This window comes from Vigna umbellata, unplaced genomic scaffold, assembly GCF_029865625.1.
Source record: "Vigna umbellata cultivar VRB3 unplaced genomic scaffold, Vumbellata_1.0 scaffold_725, whole genome shotgun sequence".
Taxonomy (NCBI): Eukaryota; Viridiplantae; Streptophyta; class Magnoliopsida; order Fabales; family Fabaceae; genus Vigna; species Vigna umbellata.
This window is the reverse complement of record NW_028274492.1, coordinates 1-16,474: the sequence shown is the minus strand read 5'-3', so window position 1 is coordinate 16,474 and position 16,474 is coordinate 1. Positions and strand designations below refer to the sequence as shown.

The window sequence follows — 16,474 nt, the reverse complement described above, 5'->3', positions numbered from 1 at the left end:
ATGTTGTTTGTTCTGCATAACTTTCCCTTATTAGATAAAGAAAATTGTTATATTTTTAAATATTTACTTTAAAATGAAATATTTTTTTTAAATTATATAAAATAAGTATTTAACATTTAAACTTTTTATCAATAAATAATCCTAAAAAGTTTAACAATAAAATATAATGACAAGATTTATTTGTATATTAATATAAACATTTTATTCTTTTAAAAGTTAAATTAACATAAATCAAATTATTCATTTATCCATAGACTAATAATTTTTAACATATGTGAATCTTTCTTCCTTTGTAATCTTTTTCTTACAAAGTAATTATCTGTTATATACTAATATTAAATTTAATATTGAGGTTTTTCTGTAGTGTTCTGGTGAAGCATAAGCTGTGTAGACTCGTCCGCACAGGATTTCCACCCTAAAACCCTGAAACATAAAACCCTTTTTCTCAAAAACTTTCAGGGTTTATCACAGTCGCATTCTCAAAACCTTTCTCAATCGGAAGAACAAAACCCTAAACCTCAATATCTTCACCAGTCAGTGTCATCAACATGGCGACTTTGATCCTCAGAAGATCCTCCTCTGTAATCTCGCGCCGCTTCTTCGCCACTCTCGCCACCGTCGAATCGCTTCCGCGCCACAGCGGGCTCGCAGCTGTCCGGCACGGTGGCTCCAACGACGGAGTTGGAATCAGATCCTTGCATGCGATGTCCGGACCGTTGAACTTCCGCTCGTCGCCGGTTTCTTGCACGGCGCAGCTCGCCGTGGAACGCGACTACTCCAACGAAGAGGTAGGTTCCGGCACGAACTGCGACGAAGGACTCGAGATCGCGAAGCTCGGGATCTCGACGGAGATCGTGGATGCCTTGGCCAAGAAAGGGATCGCAAAGCTGTTTCCTATCCAGGTAAACGTCGATTACTGTTGTTTTCAGTTTTCTTTACAATTTGTTTTTTTTCGGGTTTTAGGTTTTTTGCTTCGTTAATTAATGTTGTGAGGTTCGTATTTGGTTTGTAGTTAGGTGAAGGGAAATGGTAAATAACTTCAAACCGGTTGTCTGAAAATTTTACGAAATCAGTTTACTAGTTTAGTTGTATTGTAGCAACTAGAAGTTTTTCGTATATTGTAAGGACATTTTAAAATTTGAATATTTAAAAAAAATGTAAAACAAAATATCATTTACTAAATAGGGGTGAAATTAAGCACGTAACAGAAGTTATTATTTTTTTTTATTATAAATAGTGAATCTTCTATTAAAACAGAAGACTCATGGTCATGTGTTGATAAAAGGAACAGTCATTCATGGAGTTGTTGGCACTTGCATTTTATGCTACGAAACTATCTAATAATGAGTTATTTATTAGATCTAATAAAATTTAGAGAGATAAAACTTTTGATATCGAGGAGGACATTATGTAATAAATTATTTAGATGAAGACATTTTATTTCTGGATATATGAATTTGATATAGAGACAAATATATTTAATTTGTTATGAACATACACTTGTTGTACAATGAACACTCAAATTTATAATAATTATTATTATTACTTTTGCCATTATACATGGAGAAATAATTTGACTTACATTCAGGTAATTTGTTTGAATTTTACATAGTTTGGTTGAAACAGAAGACAAATGTGTGTGTTCATAGGGGTGAGCTCATGTATTATTATTAGAAACCTGTGGTGCAAGGAACTGATTTGAGTTCGGATAATATATTTTATATTTAAATACATGTTGACAAAATTTATTATATTTGATCTTGAGGTGCTCAATTATTTATTGTTGTTGTAGAGAGCTGTGCTGGAACCTGCAATGCAGGGACGTGATATGATTGGTCGAGCTAGGACAGGAACTGGGAAAACTCTTGCATTTGGGATACCCATCTTAGACAGGATTATTCAGCTAAATGCTAAGCATGGGTACTTTATATTAGTTACACTTACATTTTACTTCTACTTGAATCTGTAGCCTTGTTTTTCTGCTGGAAGGAGGATTAGGTAATGGTCCTGTGTCTAATCTTATTCGTTTCTTCAAATAAACAAAGTTTTGTCTTTGATCATTGCAGGCGAGGAAAAGATCCTTTGGCTATGGTTTTGGCTCCTACTAGAGAACTTGCACGGCAGGTTGAGAAGGAATTCAATGAGGCTGCACCTAACCTGGACACGATCTGTCTTTATGGGGGTATGCCCATCCAACAACAAATGAGGCAGCTTAATTATGGTGTAGATATTGTAGTAGGCACACCTGGTCGAATTATTGATCTTCTCAATAGGAGGGCACTGAATTTAAAGGATGTGAAATTTGTTGTTCTTGATGAAGCTGATCAGATGCTTCAAGTAGGGTTTCAAGAAGCTGTGGAGAACATCTTGGAGAATTTGTCTCCAAATCGTCAGACTCTTATGTTCTCAGCAACAATGCCATCTTGGATAAAGAGTATTACCCGCAATTACCTAAACAACCCCCTTACCATTGATCTCGTAAGTATACACATCTATTTTAGGCACCAGTAAGAAATGTTAATCAAGTTTTTAAATGTCATTTCTGTTGAAATTATGCAAAGTCAGGCTAACGAATTTTTCAAATTTCATGTCTGTTGGAATTATGCCTAATCTAGTATGACATGGGCCAAAGAGAGTTTTGAGGAGAAATTAGAAGATACCTACAAATTTAATCAATGGAATCTTCTAAAGCTGAGGATTTTATGATCTATGAGGAAATAAATTTCAATACGTAAAAATCTTCTCGCACAAAACTAGGGTTGGAGTGATTTCTGATAGAACAACTGGCTGTAGAAGAGGGAGGGTTGAATAGAGCCTTAGACTCTTTTCACACAGTTCTAGACTAGACTATCTAGTAAACATAAATCAAGTGCACAAAATATTTTATACTAGTTCATCCCAACTCACGGACTATGTTCAGTTCTGTCTTAAATACATTGTTTAAGAGGTTTAACTAATCAATTAAATGTCCAGTTCTGTCTTAAATACATTGTTTAAGAGGTTTCACTAATCAATTAAATGATTACAACGACTACACAAACATCTTTGGTTACACCTTCTTAATCTGCTTAAGAACTTTCAAGCATAAAGAAAAACACTCTTAGAGATTGTACATTTTAAACTCACTTGGGAAAACATCATAGTGTGAAGAATTTACAAGATTTCTTGTAGGTTGTGAGAAATCTTGTAAATTCTTTAGCGGGAACAAAACACGTTAGAAGGTTTATATAATACAATTTCATAACACCTACACTGTTTGTTATTATCAAATGGTCTATATGTATTAGACTATCCGACATAGGATTCAAGGTAAAATTATCGTATGCAGAAAACTCATGAAAAGAGCTACAACTTGTCGTGTCTAATTGTGATAGTGATGAAATACAAAGACATGATATAATCTTTAAGGGCTAGCTGCCATTAATAGCCTTTGAGTTACAGAACTAAGAATCTCTCTATCCTAGGAATTTGCAGAACAGAAAGGCCCTAAAATTATTTTGGAAAATCGAAACAAGTCAATTTTTGAGGGAACTAAGGCTGTTTATATCCCATATGAACAATCATTCTAGCATGGCTATTTATTGTGGATATACCCAACACATTAAACAATAGTTTTTTCAATGCAACTGGGATAAATACATGTACTGGTCTCCACAAGTTGGACTGTAGACTGTTCTGTATCCCTAAAATTGAAGTGCAGAGTCAGGCCTGTAGTAAAAGTTGTAGATTAACTAGGGTAATTTTTGAGCAAGAAATTTTATGCATATAGATGCCATAAATATTATGTGTATAAGCAGGTGCAAGTAGATGTGTTCTCAACCTTCAGAAGAAATTGTAGCTTTCTATATTTGTGCCTGTATAACTATTTTTCTATGACATGTTTATATAAATTAAACAGTGGTTCTATATAAGTTGAAACCTTAAATATGATTGTAGAAGGTATTATATAGAATTTTGGAATTCATACCACAGCATGAGATCTTTGTTCAGTTTTGCACATTTTTTTCATGAATTTTACTTTGTAAGGAGGAAGAAGAAATAAGAACGTTTGAGATTAACTTGCAGAATCCTTATTGCTGATTTGTAATTCTCTACTTGGGAACTTATTGGTGCTGTAGGTTGGAGATTCTGATCAGAAGTTGGCAGATGGAATTTCACTGTACTCTATTGCGTCTGATGTGCGCACTAAAGCAGGGATTCTTGCACCCCTGATAACAGTATGACTTCAGATTCAATCTTTTCTCCCTAAGTTTGTATCAGCTGTAATTAGTGATATCATTGATATTTTATTATAAGAATCTGTTTTACAATTTTATATATTTTACTAAAATGATTGCAACTCAGTATGTTTGGTTCTTAGGCAGGCTTCTGTATGCCTTTCCTAATTGTATATACTTTGGTAGGAACATGCCAATGGAGGAAAGTGTATTGTTTTCACTCAAACCAAACGTGATGCTGATAGATTATCATATGTAATGGCTAAAAGCCTTAAATGTGAGGCTTTGCATGGAGATATTTCACAAACTCAGAGGGAAAGAACTCTTGCTGGTTTCAGAAACAACCATTTCAATGTTTTAGTGGCAACCGATGTTGCATCACGGGGCCTTGACGTTCCAAATGTAGATCTTGTAAGTTTTATTTTACTAAACATTATGTTTGAAATTGTTGTATTATCCTTGGTTTTTGGTAGTTGATTAAGGTTCAAGAAAAGCTCATACATTCTATGTGGTAGTTCTTCCTTTATTGTTGTTGAATAAATTGGGGGAGGGGGACATGATCATGTTTATCATATTATAATTGTTTGATTCCCTAAATTTTGAGTTTGAGGGGAAATTACTGTGTGATGTTTCCTTTCTAAATGTTTGTCTTCACTATTACCTGTCTGTATTGTATTACTTTTTCTTTTTCACTATTGATTGCTTGTCTGTGTATCTTATTCACTCTTATCTTTTATGCCTTACTGTAATATATGTGTATATGCCAACACATTTACATACACTGTTATTCAATCTATTTATACATTTTGACTTGGTTTTCTCATACAGGTGATACATTATGATCTTCCCAGTTCATCAGAGATATTTGTTCACAGATCTGGACGAACAGGCCGTGCTGGGAAGAAAGGAGCTGCCATTCTTATTTACTCAGAAGATCAATTCAGGACTGTAAGGACTATTGAGCGTGATGTTGGATGCAAATTTACTGAGGTGATTTGCTTCTTCTTTTTCCATATTGTAGCTTTCTTTGTTTATATTATTCTAGTCCTTGCGGCACCAAGAAGGGTAGCCTATTCTCTTTCCATAGATCCAATCCAGTTCACCATAAAGGTCATTGGAATGTGGTACCTCTCTAAGTTAGGGAGCTTTGTGGTGATATCTTCCTAGTTTGTGACTGAGTTGTGAAAGACTGTCTTTAACGTACCTAGGTTTTCCACTATCACTGGGTCTTAAGTACTAAAGCTCGAGTTGGTGCAAAACTATGTTCAGCAAGCAAACTACTGTCCCTGCACACAGCAAGTGTGGAGTGCTACCCGTTAATCTATGGTAGCTTATACGGGATGTTATCTTGATGCACCCAAAGGATTATAAATTATAATATATATGATAGGTTTCTGAATTGGAAACCTATCTAATTCGCACTATCACACACAACAAACAGAAAAAGAGTATGAACTGTATATTTTTGTATAACTGCACAGCCACACCCACCAAGAGAGCCAAGTTTCTCTCTCCACAGGATAGGAATAATCCTGTCTATACACGAATACAATTCAAAAGGTGTCCAATATCAGAATACAATAGCTCTTTTATAGGAGCTTTATTTCCCGCCCAAAAACTAATACAGTTATAACTACCTAACGCTTCTCCCCCGCTTTATTCCCTTTTCTCTTTCTTTCATAAACTATCCATTTCCTATCATTACCCACAGCCTGATGTGCAACCTTGTCCTCAAGGTTGAAGTCTGGGAATTGTTCCTAGATAGTTAGCACATCCTCTCATGTTGCTCCTCTCATGTTGCTGCCTTACTATCTATTATAGTTGGAACTTTGTGAGCCACAGTTATGACTGTGCATTGTGCAAATTCTTGTCTTATCACTTGTTGTAAAATGGCATCTGTTGCAGAGTCAATAGACGCAGTAATTTCATCTAGGACAAGTATTCTGTTTCTCTTAAGTAGTACTCTACCAAGGTAAAACAGTTGGCACTGTCCCAAACTCCAATTTCCCCCTTCGTCCCTCCCAGAAGAGTCCAAGAGACCTGGTAGCTTGCCAGACTGTGTCCTTTAGCCGACATTTCTCTATAACCTTCTATATTTCATCATCTTCATAGAAGCCCAGTGGGTCCACGTTGGTCCTAATGCTGCCCTTGAAAAGAGTTGGTTCTTGAGGGGTGATGCTTAGTTTCGTTCTCAAATCCCTTAACCCCATCAAGCATATATTATCCCATCTATTAGAATATCACCTCTTGAAGGTTCAACTAAGCAAAACAAAGCACTGATAAGTGTATTTTTGCCACTTCCAGTCCTCCCAACAACTCCCACTCTACTCCCTTCTAGAAACGTACAGTTTATACCCTTGAGAACTAATTGAGCATTTGGACGATATCTAATCTCTAGGGCTCGAAGATCGATCCTACCCTTGGAAGGCCATGAAGATGAAGGTCTGTGATCCTCCACAAGGGCAGGAGGCTCTGATGGAATGTGAATGAATTGCTTGATTCTTTCAGCAGAGATGATATGGTCAGACAACATGCTATACATCCTACTCCAGAATACTTGGGATTCTTTCAATGTCAACGCATAAGAAAGAGACAATCCCACAAGACCCGATGATACAAATTCCCTGGGAAGTAGAATAAGTAATGCAGCTGCTGTGAATACTGCCACGTTTTGAAATATTTCAATCCTTAAAATTGACCATTTCGTGGCCACATTGGCGTGAAAGAACACTGCTGCATCCATGTCCACAAGCTTTAGGTAGTTGTTGAAAAATCTGTTCACCATGTTCAATGCTCTTATAGTAACCACCCCAAGTGATGTCTCGGCAGTAAAATTCATGACAGGAGCTTTTGGGGTTCCATTGATCCTCATCGATTTCCTTGAAGAGGCTTGATTATATCCATCTATTGTGAACATGATTCGGTGGATTATATTTTGGACTGGAGGTAGGTCCCTGGCTCATTAAAAACTTCTCCCAAAACCGACAACAACTGCTGCAACTTCTCTGTTTGGACCCCTGTTAAGTCTGGACTATTTTCTGCGGTCTCTGGGTTTATCTCTGCCTTTCCCAAAGTCCAAACCAAAGTCACCACCTCCACCGGGTTTATCTCTGCCTTTCCCAAAGTCCAAACCAAAGTCGCCACCTTCACCTTTCGTTTTCATCAATGCTTTCGGTGCCACTATTTTTCGTGCCAAGGTGGGGTCCCCGTTTATTGTTACCACTTTTTCCCCCTGTTTGTAAACCATCTTTAATTCTCCCCAATTAATGGTCACTGTCCTGAATTGGAAACCTATCTAATTCGCACTATCACACACAAAACAAACAGAAAAAGAGTATGAACTGTATATTTTTGTATAACTGCACAGCCACAACCACCATGAGAGCCAGTTTCTCTCTCCACAAGATAGGAATAATCCGTCTATACACGAATACAATTCAAAAGGTGTCCAATATCATAATACAATAGCTCTTTTATAGGAGCTTTATTTCCTGCCCAAAAACTAATACAGTTATAACTACCTAACGCTTCTCCCCCGTTTTATTCCCGTTTCTCTTTCTTTCATAAACTATCCATTTCCTATCAATATATGTAAATGTGAATCCATGTTCAACTATCAAGAGGGTCTATTTGACCTTTGATGAGATCGAGCAGGGAGGGGAGAAAGCTGCAAATTCAGACTAAAATACCTCAAATCATTAAAGGGTGATGGCAAATGGATAAGACATTAAGTTTTGGTATTTGATACTGGAATGCTGACTCACATTTCCTAATCACTAAATTCTATCAAATTTCATTCTCAATTATGGATATACATCCGTGGCTCTAGCTTTGGTTTAATTAGAAACTAATATTGAAATATAAGTTAAAGCTTGTTTTTAACCTGTTAGTTTTATGTTCTTGGTTCATGAAGGGTAAAATGTTAAGCGAAAGTAAATGTGACAACATGAATTCTGATCTAAAACTGAGTTCATGGGAAATATCTGATGAGAAAGCCTACAGTTCTTTGTTTATTGAATAATGAGTAAGAGGAAGGTGAATCTGTTGTGTCAATTTTGGTAGTGGAAATAACTGTCCTCGCTTTATGTACATCTTTAAAAGTTTTTGTCGGCATATTCTTAGTAACTAATAACGGAGTGGCAGGAATTTTTTTTTTTACGGATTTTCATTTTAACTAAATCGGATGAATAGAAAATTGAGTTATTGTGAGACTGATAGTGCTTGGATGTTTTTTTTGTTTTTTTTTTAACTGTCGTGTTACCATGTATTCTACCTGTGCACATATTTGATCTTCAAAACGTGAAAGGCCAAATCCTTCGGCTATAATTATTTATCTTGCCCTTGAAATTCTTTAACCCTTCATACGATTTTATATTATAGGTTACATTTATGTTGTATAATGATTAACTGCTCATATCTTATTCCAATATTCTTGTTTATCAGCTAGCAAAGATTAATGTTCAGAGTGGATCAGCAGACATGTTTGGTGGATGGAGTGGTGGTCGATTTGGTTCTTCAGGAGGTATGAGGGATCGTCAATCTGGAGGTACAGGTTTTGGTCGCAGTCCTGGATTTGGCCGATCTAGCTATGGAAATTCCAGTTCTGGCAGTTATAGTAACTCCGGGTTTGGCCGATCTAGCCATGGAAATTCCAGTGAAACAGGAAGGTTTGGAGGACCAAAGTCTAGCCATTTTGGCAGCCCTGGTTCAAGTCTATCAGGAGGGGGTTTGGGTGGTAGCTTTGATCGATCTGGTGGATTTGGTAGCTCAGATCGATCTGGTGGATTTGGTAGCTCAAATCGATCTGGTGGTTTTGGATGGGCTCAATCTGGTGGTTTTGGTGATAGGAAGTGAAGCCAGAATAGCACATGGCGTGGTTTCGGTGCTTTTGGGGATAGCCTAAATAGTAATAGTTACAATAGAGGAAAGGCTTTTTAACTTCATCAACTTGGTAAGTAGATCCATCTTCATTTCTTGTTTAGTTTTTGCCTCTTGTAAAGTTAGTTTACTGTCTTTATCTAAATGTTATCTTGTCAATTTCCCCGTATCTTAGAGATGGAAAATGTAATATGGAATAAGAATAAATAATACATTCTATTTTGGGAGGCATTTCAGTATTTTCTCTCGTGACTAGTCTTCAGGTAAAACTCAGCTCTATTTAGTCCCTCCCGCCATAGCAAAAACCTTTATCATCTCCATGTTCCAGCTTCTGCCTATCATAGCGAAGGCCTTGGAAGTTTTGTAGCAGCTGCTCCAATTTTGTGTAATGCGTTCTTCAAAATTCATAATGGTCAAAGATAGAAAATTTTCGAAACAGGTAGGTGGTCTCCTGTTTATATCATCTCAATGTTTTGATACAATGAATTTCTCATATTGTAACTCATTATAACTATTGTAATATTAATACATTAATATATTATCAACAATCAGTCTGCTTTTAGTTGCATTGTGGGCTACTTACCGGAATGTATGAAGTATTATTCAACAGCATCATGTTTGATTACAGAGCACCCAAAAAAGTGATTTATTGCATTAGGCACAAAAATTGCTGAACTTCATTGAATTATAAGGAACTCTGTTGCTAAATGGGTGATCCAATTTGATGCTCAACAAATGCCTATAACTTATTGGTAGTTACGTACTATTTCTTGCCGTTTTCCATTTGCGTCTTAAACTTATTATTTTAGAGCTATTTTTATCATTATGTTGTCTGTGGTGGATAAAATTTGAAGTTGAGGAGGTAATGAAGTCGATGGTAGGTTTGAAAGTTACCAAGGTTTTATGTTCTACGAAGACATTGTATTTGCGTCGAGACAGAAAGATAGTATATGCTTGGAGAAGGAGAAGGGCAATACTTTTACTTGTAAAATTGTATAAATTATGAGAAGAGTCTCTTGTTTGAAGAAGTTACATGTTTGAAGAAAAGTCATCTAGATCGAAATAGATATAATACAAATAAGGTTTAATATATCATTTGGTCTCTACTTTTAGGGTTTGGTTTAAAGTAATCTTATTTTTTTAAAAAGTTCAATAAGATCTCATATTTCGTTAAAAAATATTCAATCCAGTCTTTTTCGTTCACGCTGTTAAAAACATAACAGTGTAAATGCCATGTCATCATCACCATTTCCAAGAAACCTTAGTCGTTGCTTTGGTGGTGGTGTGTGATGTGTTAGAGAGGATGATTGTCGGCAAGGATGGCGGTGACGACGCTAGATGGTGCGGTGGCTAGGGTTTTTTGAGAGAAATTAAGGTTTGTTTGGAGATGGTGATGATGATGTGACAGAGACTTTTTTTAAATAAAAAATCATTTAAGTCCACCTATTAATGTGTGCCATGTGCTTATAGATGCCACAGTGACATTTGCACCGCGACATGAGTGGAAAGGACCGGATTGAATATTTTTGAACAAATATGTTTTAAAAGGTATGATTACTTTGAACCAAATCCTTAAAAGTAGAGACCAAATGATATATTAAACCTACAATGTGGAAAGTTGCAATTGATTACTCTACATGTGATTTTTGTAAATAAAGAAAAGTATACATTTAATGACGTATCGTATCTTATTGTAATGTTTTCTCGACACTTCCTTCTCCTTCCTGTACTACCATAAAATACACTAGTCCCAAATTACCTCTCTTCTTGCACTTTCTTTTAACGAATTTTGAATTATGCAATTCGGTATATATTTTCTTATTGAGAAGCACATTTTGAATTATATATTTAAAACATTTTTTGAAATGTTTATTTTGAATTATATTCAGATTCAAAAATACTATCTAAATTATACATTTTGTAATATAAATTAAAACAAAATATTTTGGATTAAATGTTTTGGAAGATATTTTTATTGTATTAGGCCATGAAATTACAAACAAAAAGAAGTTACGTTTCTCTTCATGGAAAACATATGCATGCATGAAACTTATATCCAATTTGCAGCTTTCAACAAATTTAAAATACGTTAAAGATCTTGACAGTTTTAAAATTTGTTAAAAACTTAAACGGATTTTCAAATTCACTAAAAATCTAGACAAATTTCGAAATTTGTTTAGGTCTTCAATGAATTACAAAATCTATTGAAACCTTCAAAAAAATTTCAACTGTTGAAATTTTTGAAAAATCTTTTAACAAATTTTAAAATTTGTTGAAACATTCAAAAAATCCAACAACAAGTTTTAAAATCCATTAAAGCCTTCGAAAATTTTTATCGAATTTCAAATTTTTTTACAAAAATAATTTTTGAAATGGTTTAATCATTCTGATAGTCTCTATTTATGTTGGATTTTCTCAAGGTCTTTTTTTTTGTCTTAATTGGGTCCTTAAATATGAAAAACTAGTGCAATTGGGTCCTTGTCATTAAATTGGATTAACATGGTTAAAATTAATTGAGGTGACACATTATGTTGAGTTGTCACCACATTCTACCACGTCATTATCTTCAACCTTAATATGTCTAAAAATTCAATTTAGGAATGACGAAATTAGGGTTTTTGAAAACCAAATTGGGAACGAGATTTCTGATTCGTTTTCCTCTGCAAGTATTTTATTTACAGGTTGAAGGTTGCACTAGGGTGTTTGTTGACGGTGATTTTGCGATTCTGGTTGTTGCGATTTGGGGCTTTTTATGTTTATGAACTTTCTCTTTGCAAGTTCGCGAAGAATGTGAAGGTATTTGGGTTTTCATAGAGTTTGTGATTTGAATGTGCGAATTAGAGAACATAATTAGGTTTCATGGTTTCGCTTTCGGTGTGCTTTGCTTGCTGATGTGCGTCCGATGAAGTGCGAGTTGCTCACAATGGAGAATGGATGAGGCTCGCGAATGTGCTTGCTCTCACGGTTGCATCACGATAGCCTGAGTTTTGGACTCTAAGATTCGCTATGATTGTTGCGAGTGGTTCGATCTTATGCAATGATGGATAGACTCGCGATTAGAATTTGCGATTGGGTTTTTGGTATGTAAGTTTTTATTTCCTGGGCTGTGATTCGCGATGATGATGATCGTGATTAATAGTTGTTGTTGTTGAGGTTTTTGAGTGTTGAATTTAGTTGCTACAAGTTATTTTAAATTATTTTTTTATAAAGGATAAGTTTGAAATTTTAAAAAATTTAAAGGTAAAGGAAAAAAAATGGTTGAAGGTGGAATGAGAAATGTCCAAATTTTATAAGAATGATATATAGGTGAGACTACTTTGTATAAAACCCTTGAATAATCTTAATACGATATTTGGGGGTTTTGTGAGAACATGACAATACATGAAAGCCTTAAATAATTCCAACTCAATATTTAGAAGCTCGTACGAATATGATGGTATAATTATCTCAAGATGAAAATGAATTTTTATTTGTTAAAATTATAATATTAGAAATCTCTATTACACTTACAATGTAATTTTTTAACCAACTTTTTTAGTGTAAAAAAAATAATTTGTGATCAGTAATTAAATTGAGAAGTCAATGCTAATTAACTATTACACTCGATGATAACCTTAGTAATTTCAATTGAGTTATTATTCACCTACAATTATTTATCTTTTACTTCGTTTTCAAATATTTCATTGCTTATAAAATACATATTTTTAGAGGTCAGCAACCCACGCTTCCTAAATTAATACTGTTTTTTATTTGTTAAAAATGATTAATTAATAGTAAAAAATATATTAAACTACATAACCTTCTCTCATACGGCTCATTATTTTATGGACCTATCTACATCAACACCCATAAAACCAACTAAAAATATATAAAAATAAAATAAAGTATTACAGTGACGATGAATTTACCTGGAAGAAAGTCAAGTGGTGCTGCAACGTGATTCTTACGACATAAGCAAGAAAATTCTCCTTCCCCAACCCCTTTTATCTCTGCCGTTTCACATTTACAGCCAAACACGTCCTTCACCATGGCAACAATAGCTCCTTCCCTTTCCGTTTTCTTCTCCTTTCTCTTCCTCCTCACCCTCACACTTGCCCGCGATCTCCAAAACCCATTTTCCGAAACCCAACCTCACTCCGAACCTGTCAACCTTCCCCAACCTAAAACCGAGCACGGCACCGTTGCCTTCACCGTTGAGACCATCGATCCCGTTCCCCTTACATTTCTCCGCTTCCGTCCGATCAACCGCCACTTCAACCATTTCCGAGCTTCGGCGCTGCCGATATCACTCCGCTCCGGCCGCCGCCGCTTCCACCACGGCCACCGCCTCCAGATCCCTTACGGCAACGACGCGATCGTCCTTGATAACGCCGCCGCTCGCCGGATCCATCCGCGCTGGGTCACGGTCCACGCCGACTCCGAGCCGCGGGTTCTGGCGACCGAGGAGCGCGTCGATTCCTTTCGCGAACACCATCACCGCGGCGAGAATCAGCACCACCACCAGCACCGCGAGGAGAATTCGTTCGCCAAGAAGATTCGCAAGTTCCTGAACCTATTCTGATTGTCACGACGTAACTGAATCTGTGTGAGTGATTATAATGACGCTATATGGTAGTCATATACAAATATATGTATGTATGTAAATAAGTTTGCATCTGTTATAGAGGTGTGGAAAAGATGTATGATGATGTATCATACTATGATCTACTAAGTTTGATATTGTTATGATATTTATGAGTTTTGATAGAATAATAGGTTGTTTGTAACACTTGTGGTGTGGTGGATGATGAAGAATGAGTAAGAAATGTTACTTGCTAATACTAATAGAACTCATAAGTTTTAATTTTTGGTCTTTAAAAGTTTTTTGGCTAGCTCTGAGTATCTCGAAAATCTCCTAAAAGTTCATGTGTGTTCTAGGAGTTTTAGAAGCTTGTGCAATACACTCCAAATAAGTTCTTACACCAATTTTAAAGACTTAAATAGGCATAGAAATCAACAACGACTCTACACAATAGAAGTTTAACTGTGTTTTTGCAGTACAAACTATTTTTGTAAAACTTTTTTTTAACATTTCAAAAATTAGTTTTCATTTTACAAAACTTTTGACAATTGAAAATTGGATTCATGTCAGTAAGGCACTTTGCATATGTGGTACTCCTGTAAGGAAGTGAATAATATTTGAGATTTTCTAATTCTCAAATACATTGTTAAAGATGTCTTAGACAAATATTCATTATCAGAAATTATTACTGTTGGAAGATCATAGAAGACAAAGACATCAAAATCCATACAAAACCACAATCTATTTATGGATATTAAATAACTTGATCATGGAAGAAAAATATATTTTTATATTCTCTATCTAATATATCTAACTTCATATTCAAGAAAAAGGGAATTTGTTTTGTCTATAAAACGACACATGATCATGCACCTTAATTCAAACATAAAGTAAAGAACAACAATCTTCCTAAAACAAATATCATTGAAGGGAAATATATAATTGTTGTGGTTGTTTTGTAAGTAAATCTTTACTAATGTGAACATAAAACAAATATAATTGAAGGGAAATATTCTATTGTTATGGTTGTTTTGCAAATAAATCTTTACTAAAGTGAACAATGGTGGACTCTAAACCATCAAATGTGTTTTTATCTTATACTCTAATAAAGCTTTAAAATTTCATAAATTCAAAGTAAGTTATTGATGACTTGACCATATAATATGACTGGACAACAAAATATAACTAAATTTGTAAATTGACATATTAAGTATTTTACGAATAATTTATAAATTAATTTAAAAAATAATTATTAACATTTTAATGATTTCAACAAAATTATTAAGTTGATTATATAACATATTTAAAGTTGTTCAATTGTGAGAAAAATTATGTAATAACGAAACCTGAAAGTTTAATTTTCAATTCAAATTAATAGTTGAAGTTAATATTGTAAATATGTATTTAATCTTTTTAATATATTACCAATTATTTTTCTAATATTGAAGTTACTAAAATGAAATTTTGAAATAAATATTAAAAATACCAGATGATAGGTACATAATCCATAAATTCAATTTAACAAGCAGAGTGAATAACAAGTGCAAAATAGATTGATAAATTCATAATTTATTATTAATAATAAAAACATCTATTAATTATTTAATTAATTTAGTTTAATAGTTTATATAAAATTTACCAAACAAATAGTTTTAAGATAATTGAAAAGTTCATTTTTGGAAAATCAATTCAAAATGATAGACCAAAGCATAGTTTAGATACCCAGAAGTCAAATTCTCATCATGGAATTTGGGTAAATATTATTAATATTGAACTAGGTAGGGATTATTCTTTCATGTGATATCATACAGTTAGTTGGAAACATGGTGATACAATAGGATTATAGGTATAAAAATTCAATGAAAGAAACACTCAATTATTACAAAACTATAAGAGATTGAAAATCTCTAAATGGCACATGATCCATGTTCTTGGTTGCTCAACTGAGAACATGGCCAAGGGTTAACCTGATAAGCAGATCCAGAGACATCAGAACACTGCCAATTGGGAGGAGCTCTTGGTCCTTTCATACCATGGAAGTTTATAACAGACAAACAAACATCAGTGAAAGGGGAACTTTTGAGTCCATTTATCAGACCTGCTTGCTTAACTTTCACTCCCCAAACATTCCTTATTGTGATGCCCTTCACAACTGGGAGAGCATTAGGATTATACTTGTCATCTGGATGCCCTCCTACCCCACCTGAAATCTTAATTCCTTGCCTTGCATTCTCCACATACACATGAGCCACTGTGATGTTCTTGATAAACCCACCCCTGCCTTTGGTGGTCTTGATGTGGATACCTACTCCCATGTTGAAGAGGTTGATGTGTTCAGCTAGCACATTCTCCACCCCACCAGAGGTTTCACTGCCAACTGCAATGCCGGCGAATGGCGACGATCCGGTCAGCCGCCGGATGGTGATGCCGGAGCTAGGGCGACCGTAGGCAATGCCATACTCATCCCATCCACTCTTCACTGCCACAAGATCATCTCCTGTGGATATGTATGAGTCCTCTATGCAGACATTTGAACTTGAATCTGCATAAATAAATTATGCAGATTATATAAAACACCTCATGGCAATCACAACATGACACTTGATGCTGCTGAATTGTTATTTCATGCACCATGAAAACGTATAAAATCATATATCTGAACAGGATAAACCACATTAGTAATTTCAATACTTCCCTTCCATCTAATAGTTTAACAAGAGACGAGGTAGAATTCTCTGGTAAAGGAAGAGTTCAATACCAACGAGTAAAATCGGTTGCGTTAGGATTTGACTATTTATTACAAGTTTTTACTTCACTA

The 16,474-nt window shown here is 34.9% G+C and overlaps 2 protein-coding genes and 1 pseudogene across 4 annotated transcripts; 2 read left to right on the top strand and 1 right to left on the bottom strand.

Moving 5' to 3' along the window:
• Positions 1 to 446: 446 nt before the first annotated feature.
• On the top strand, positions 447 to 9,673 carry LOC148190590 (DEAD-box ATP-dependent RNA helicase 53, mitochondrial-like). 3 transcript variants are annotated; one of them, XR_015783164.1, is made up of 8 exons: positions 447 to 902; positions 1,793 to 1,920; positions 2,067 to 2,478; positions 4,119 to 4,217; positions 4,404 to 4,628; positions 5,046 to 5,207; positions 8,661 to 9,168; positions 9,359 to 9,673. XR_015783164.1 is itself a non-coding variant. In XM_088102782.1 (7 exons), the coding sequence occupies exons 1-7, from the start codon at positions 549 to 551 to the stop codon at positions 9,069 to 9,071; spliced, it is 1,791 nt and encodes a 596-aa protein (XP_087958908.1). In that variant the 5' UTR covers positions 447 to 548; the 3' UTR covers positions 9,072 to 9,673. The 3 variants fall into 3 exon arrangements, 1 of the variants encoding a protein (XP_087958908.1); XR_015783163.1 differs by having other exon boundaries at positions 9,352 to 9,673; XM_088102782.1 differs by having other exon boundaries at positions 8,661 to 9,673.
• Positions 9,674 to 12,996: 3,323 nt separating this feature from the next.
• LOC148190589 (uncharacterized) lies at positions 12,997 to 13,954 on the top strand. The gene has a single exon (XM_088102781.1). The coding sequence runs from the start codon at positions 13,123 to 13,125 to the stop codon at positions 13,654 to 13,656; it is 534 nt and encodes a 177-aa protein (XP_087958907.1). The 5' UTR covers positions 12,997 to 13,122; the 3' UTR covers positions 13,657 to 13,954.
• A 1,442-nt stretch (positions 13,955 to 15,396) lies between these two features.
• Positions 15,397 to 16,208, bottom strand: LOC148190588 (putative polygalacturonase pseudogene; annotated as a pseudogene).
• Between the last annotated feature and the right edge of the window lie 266 nt (positions 16,209 to 16,474).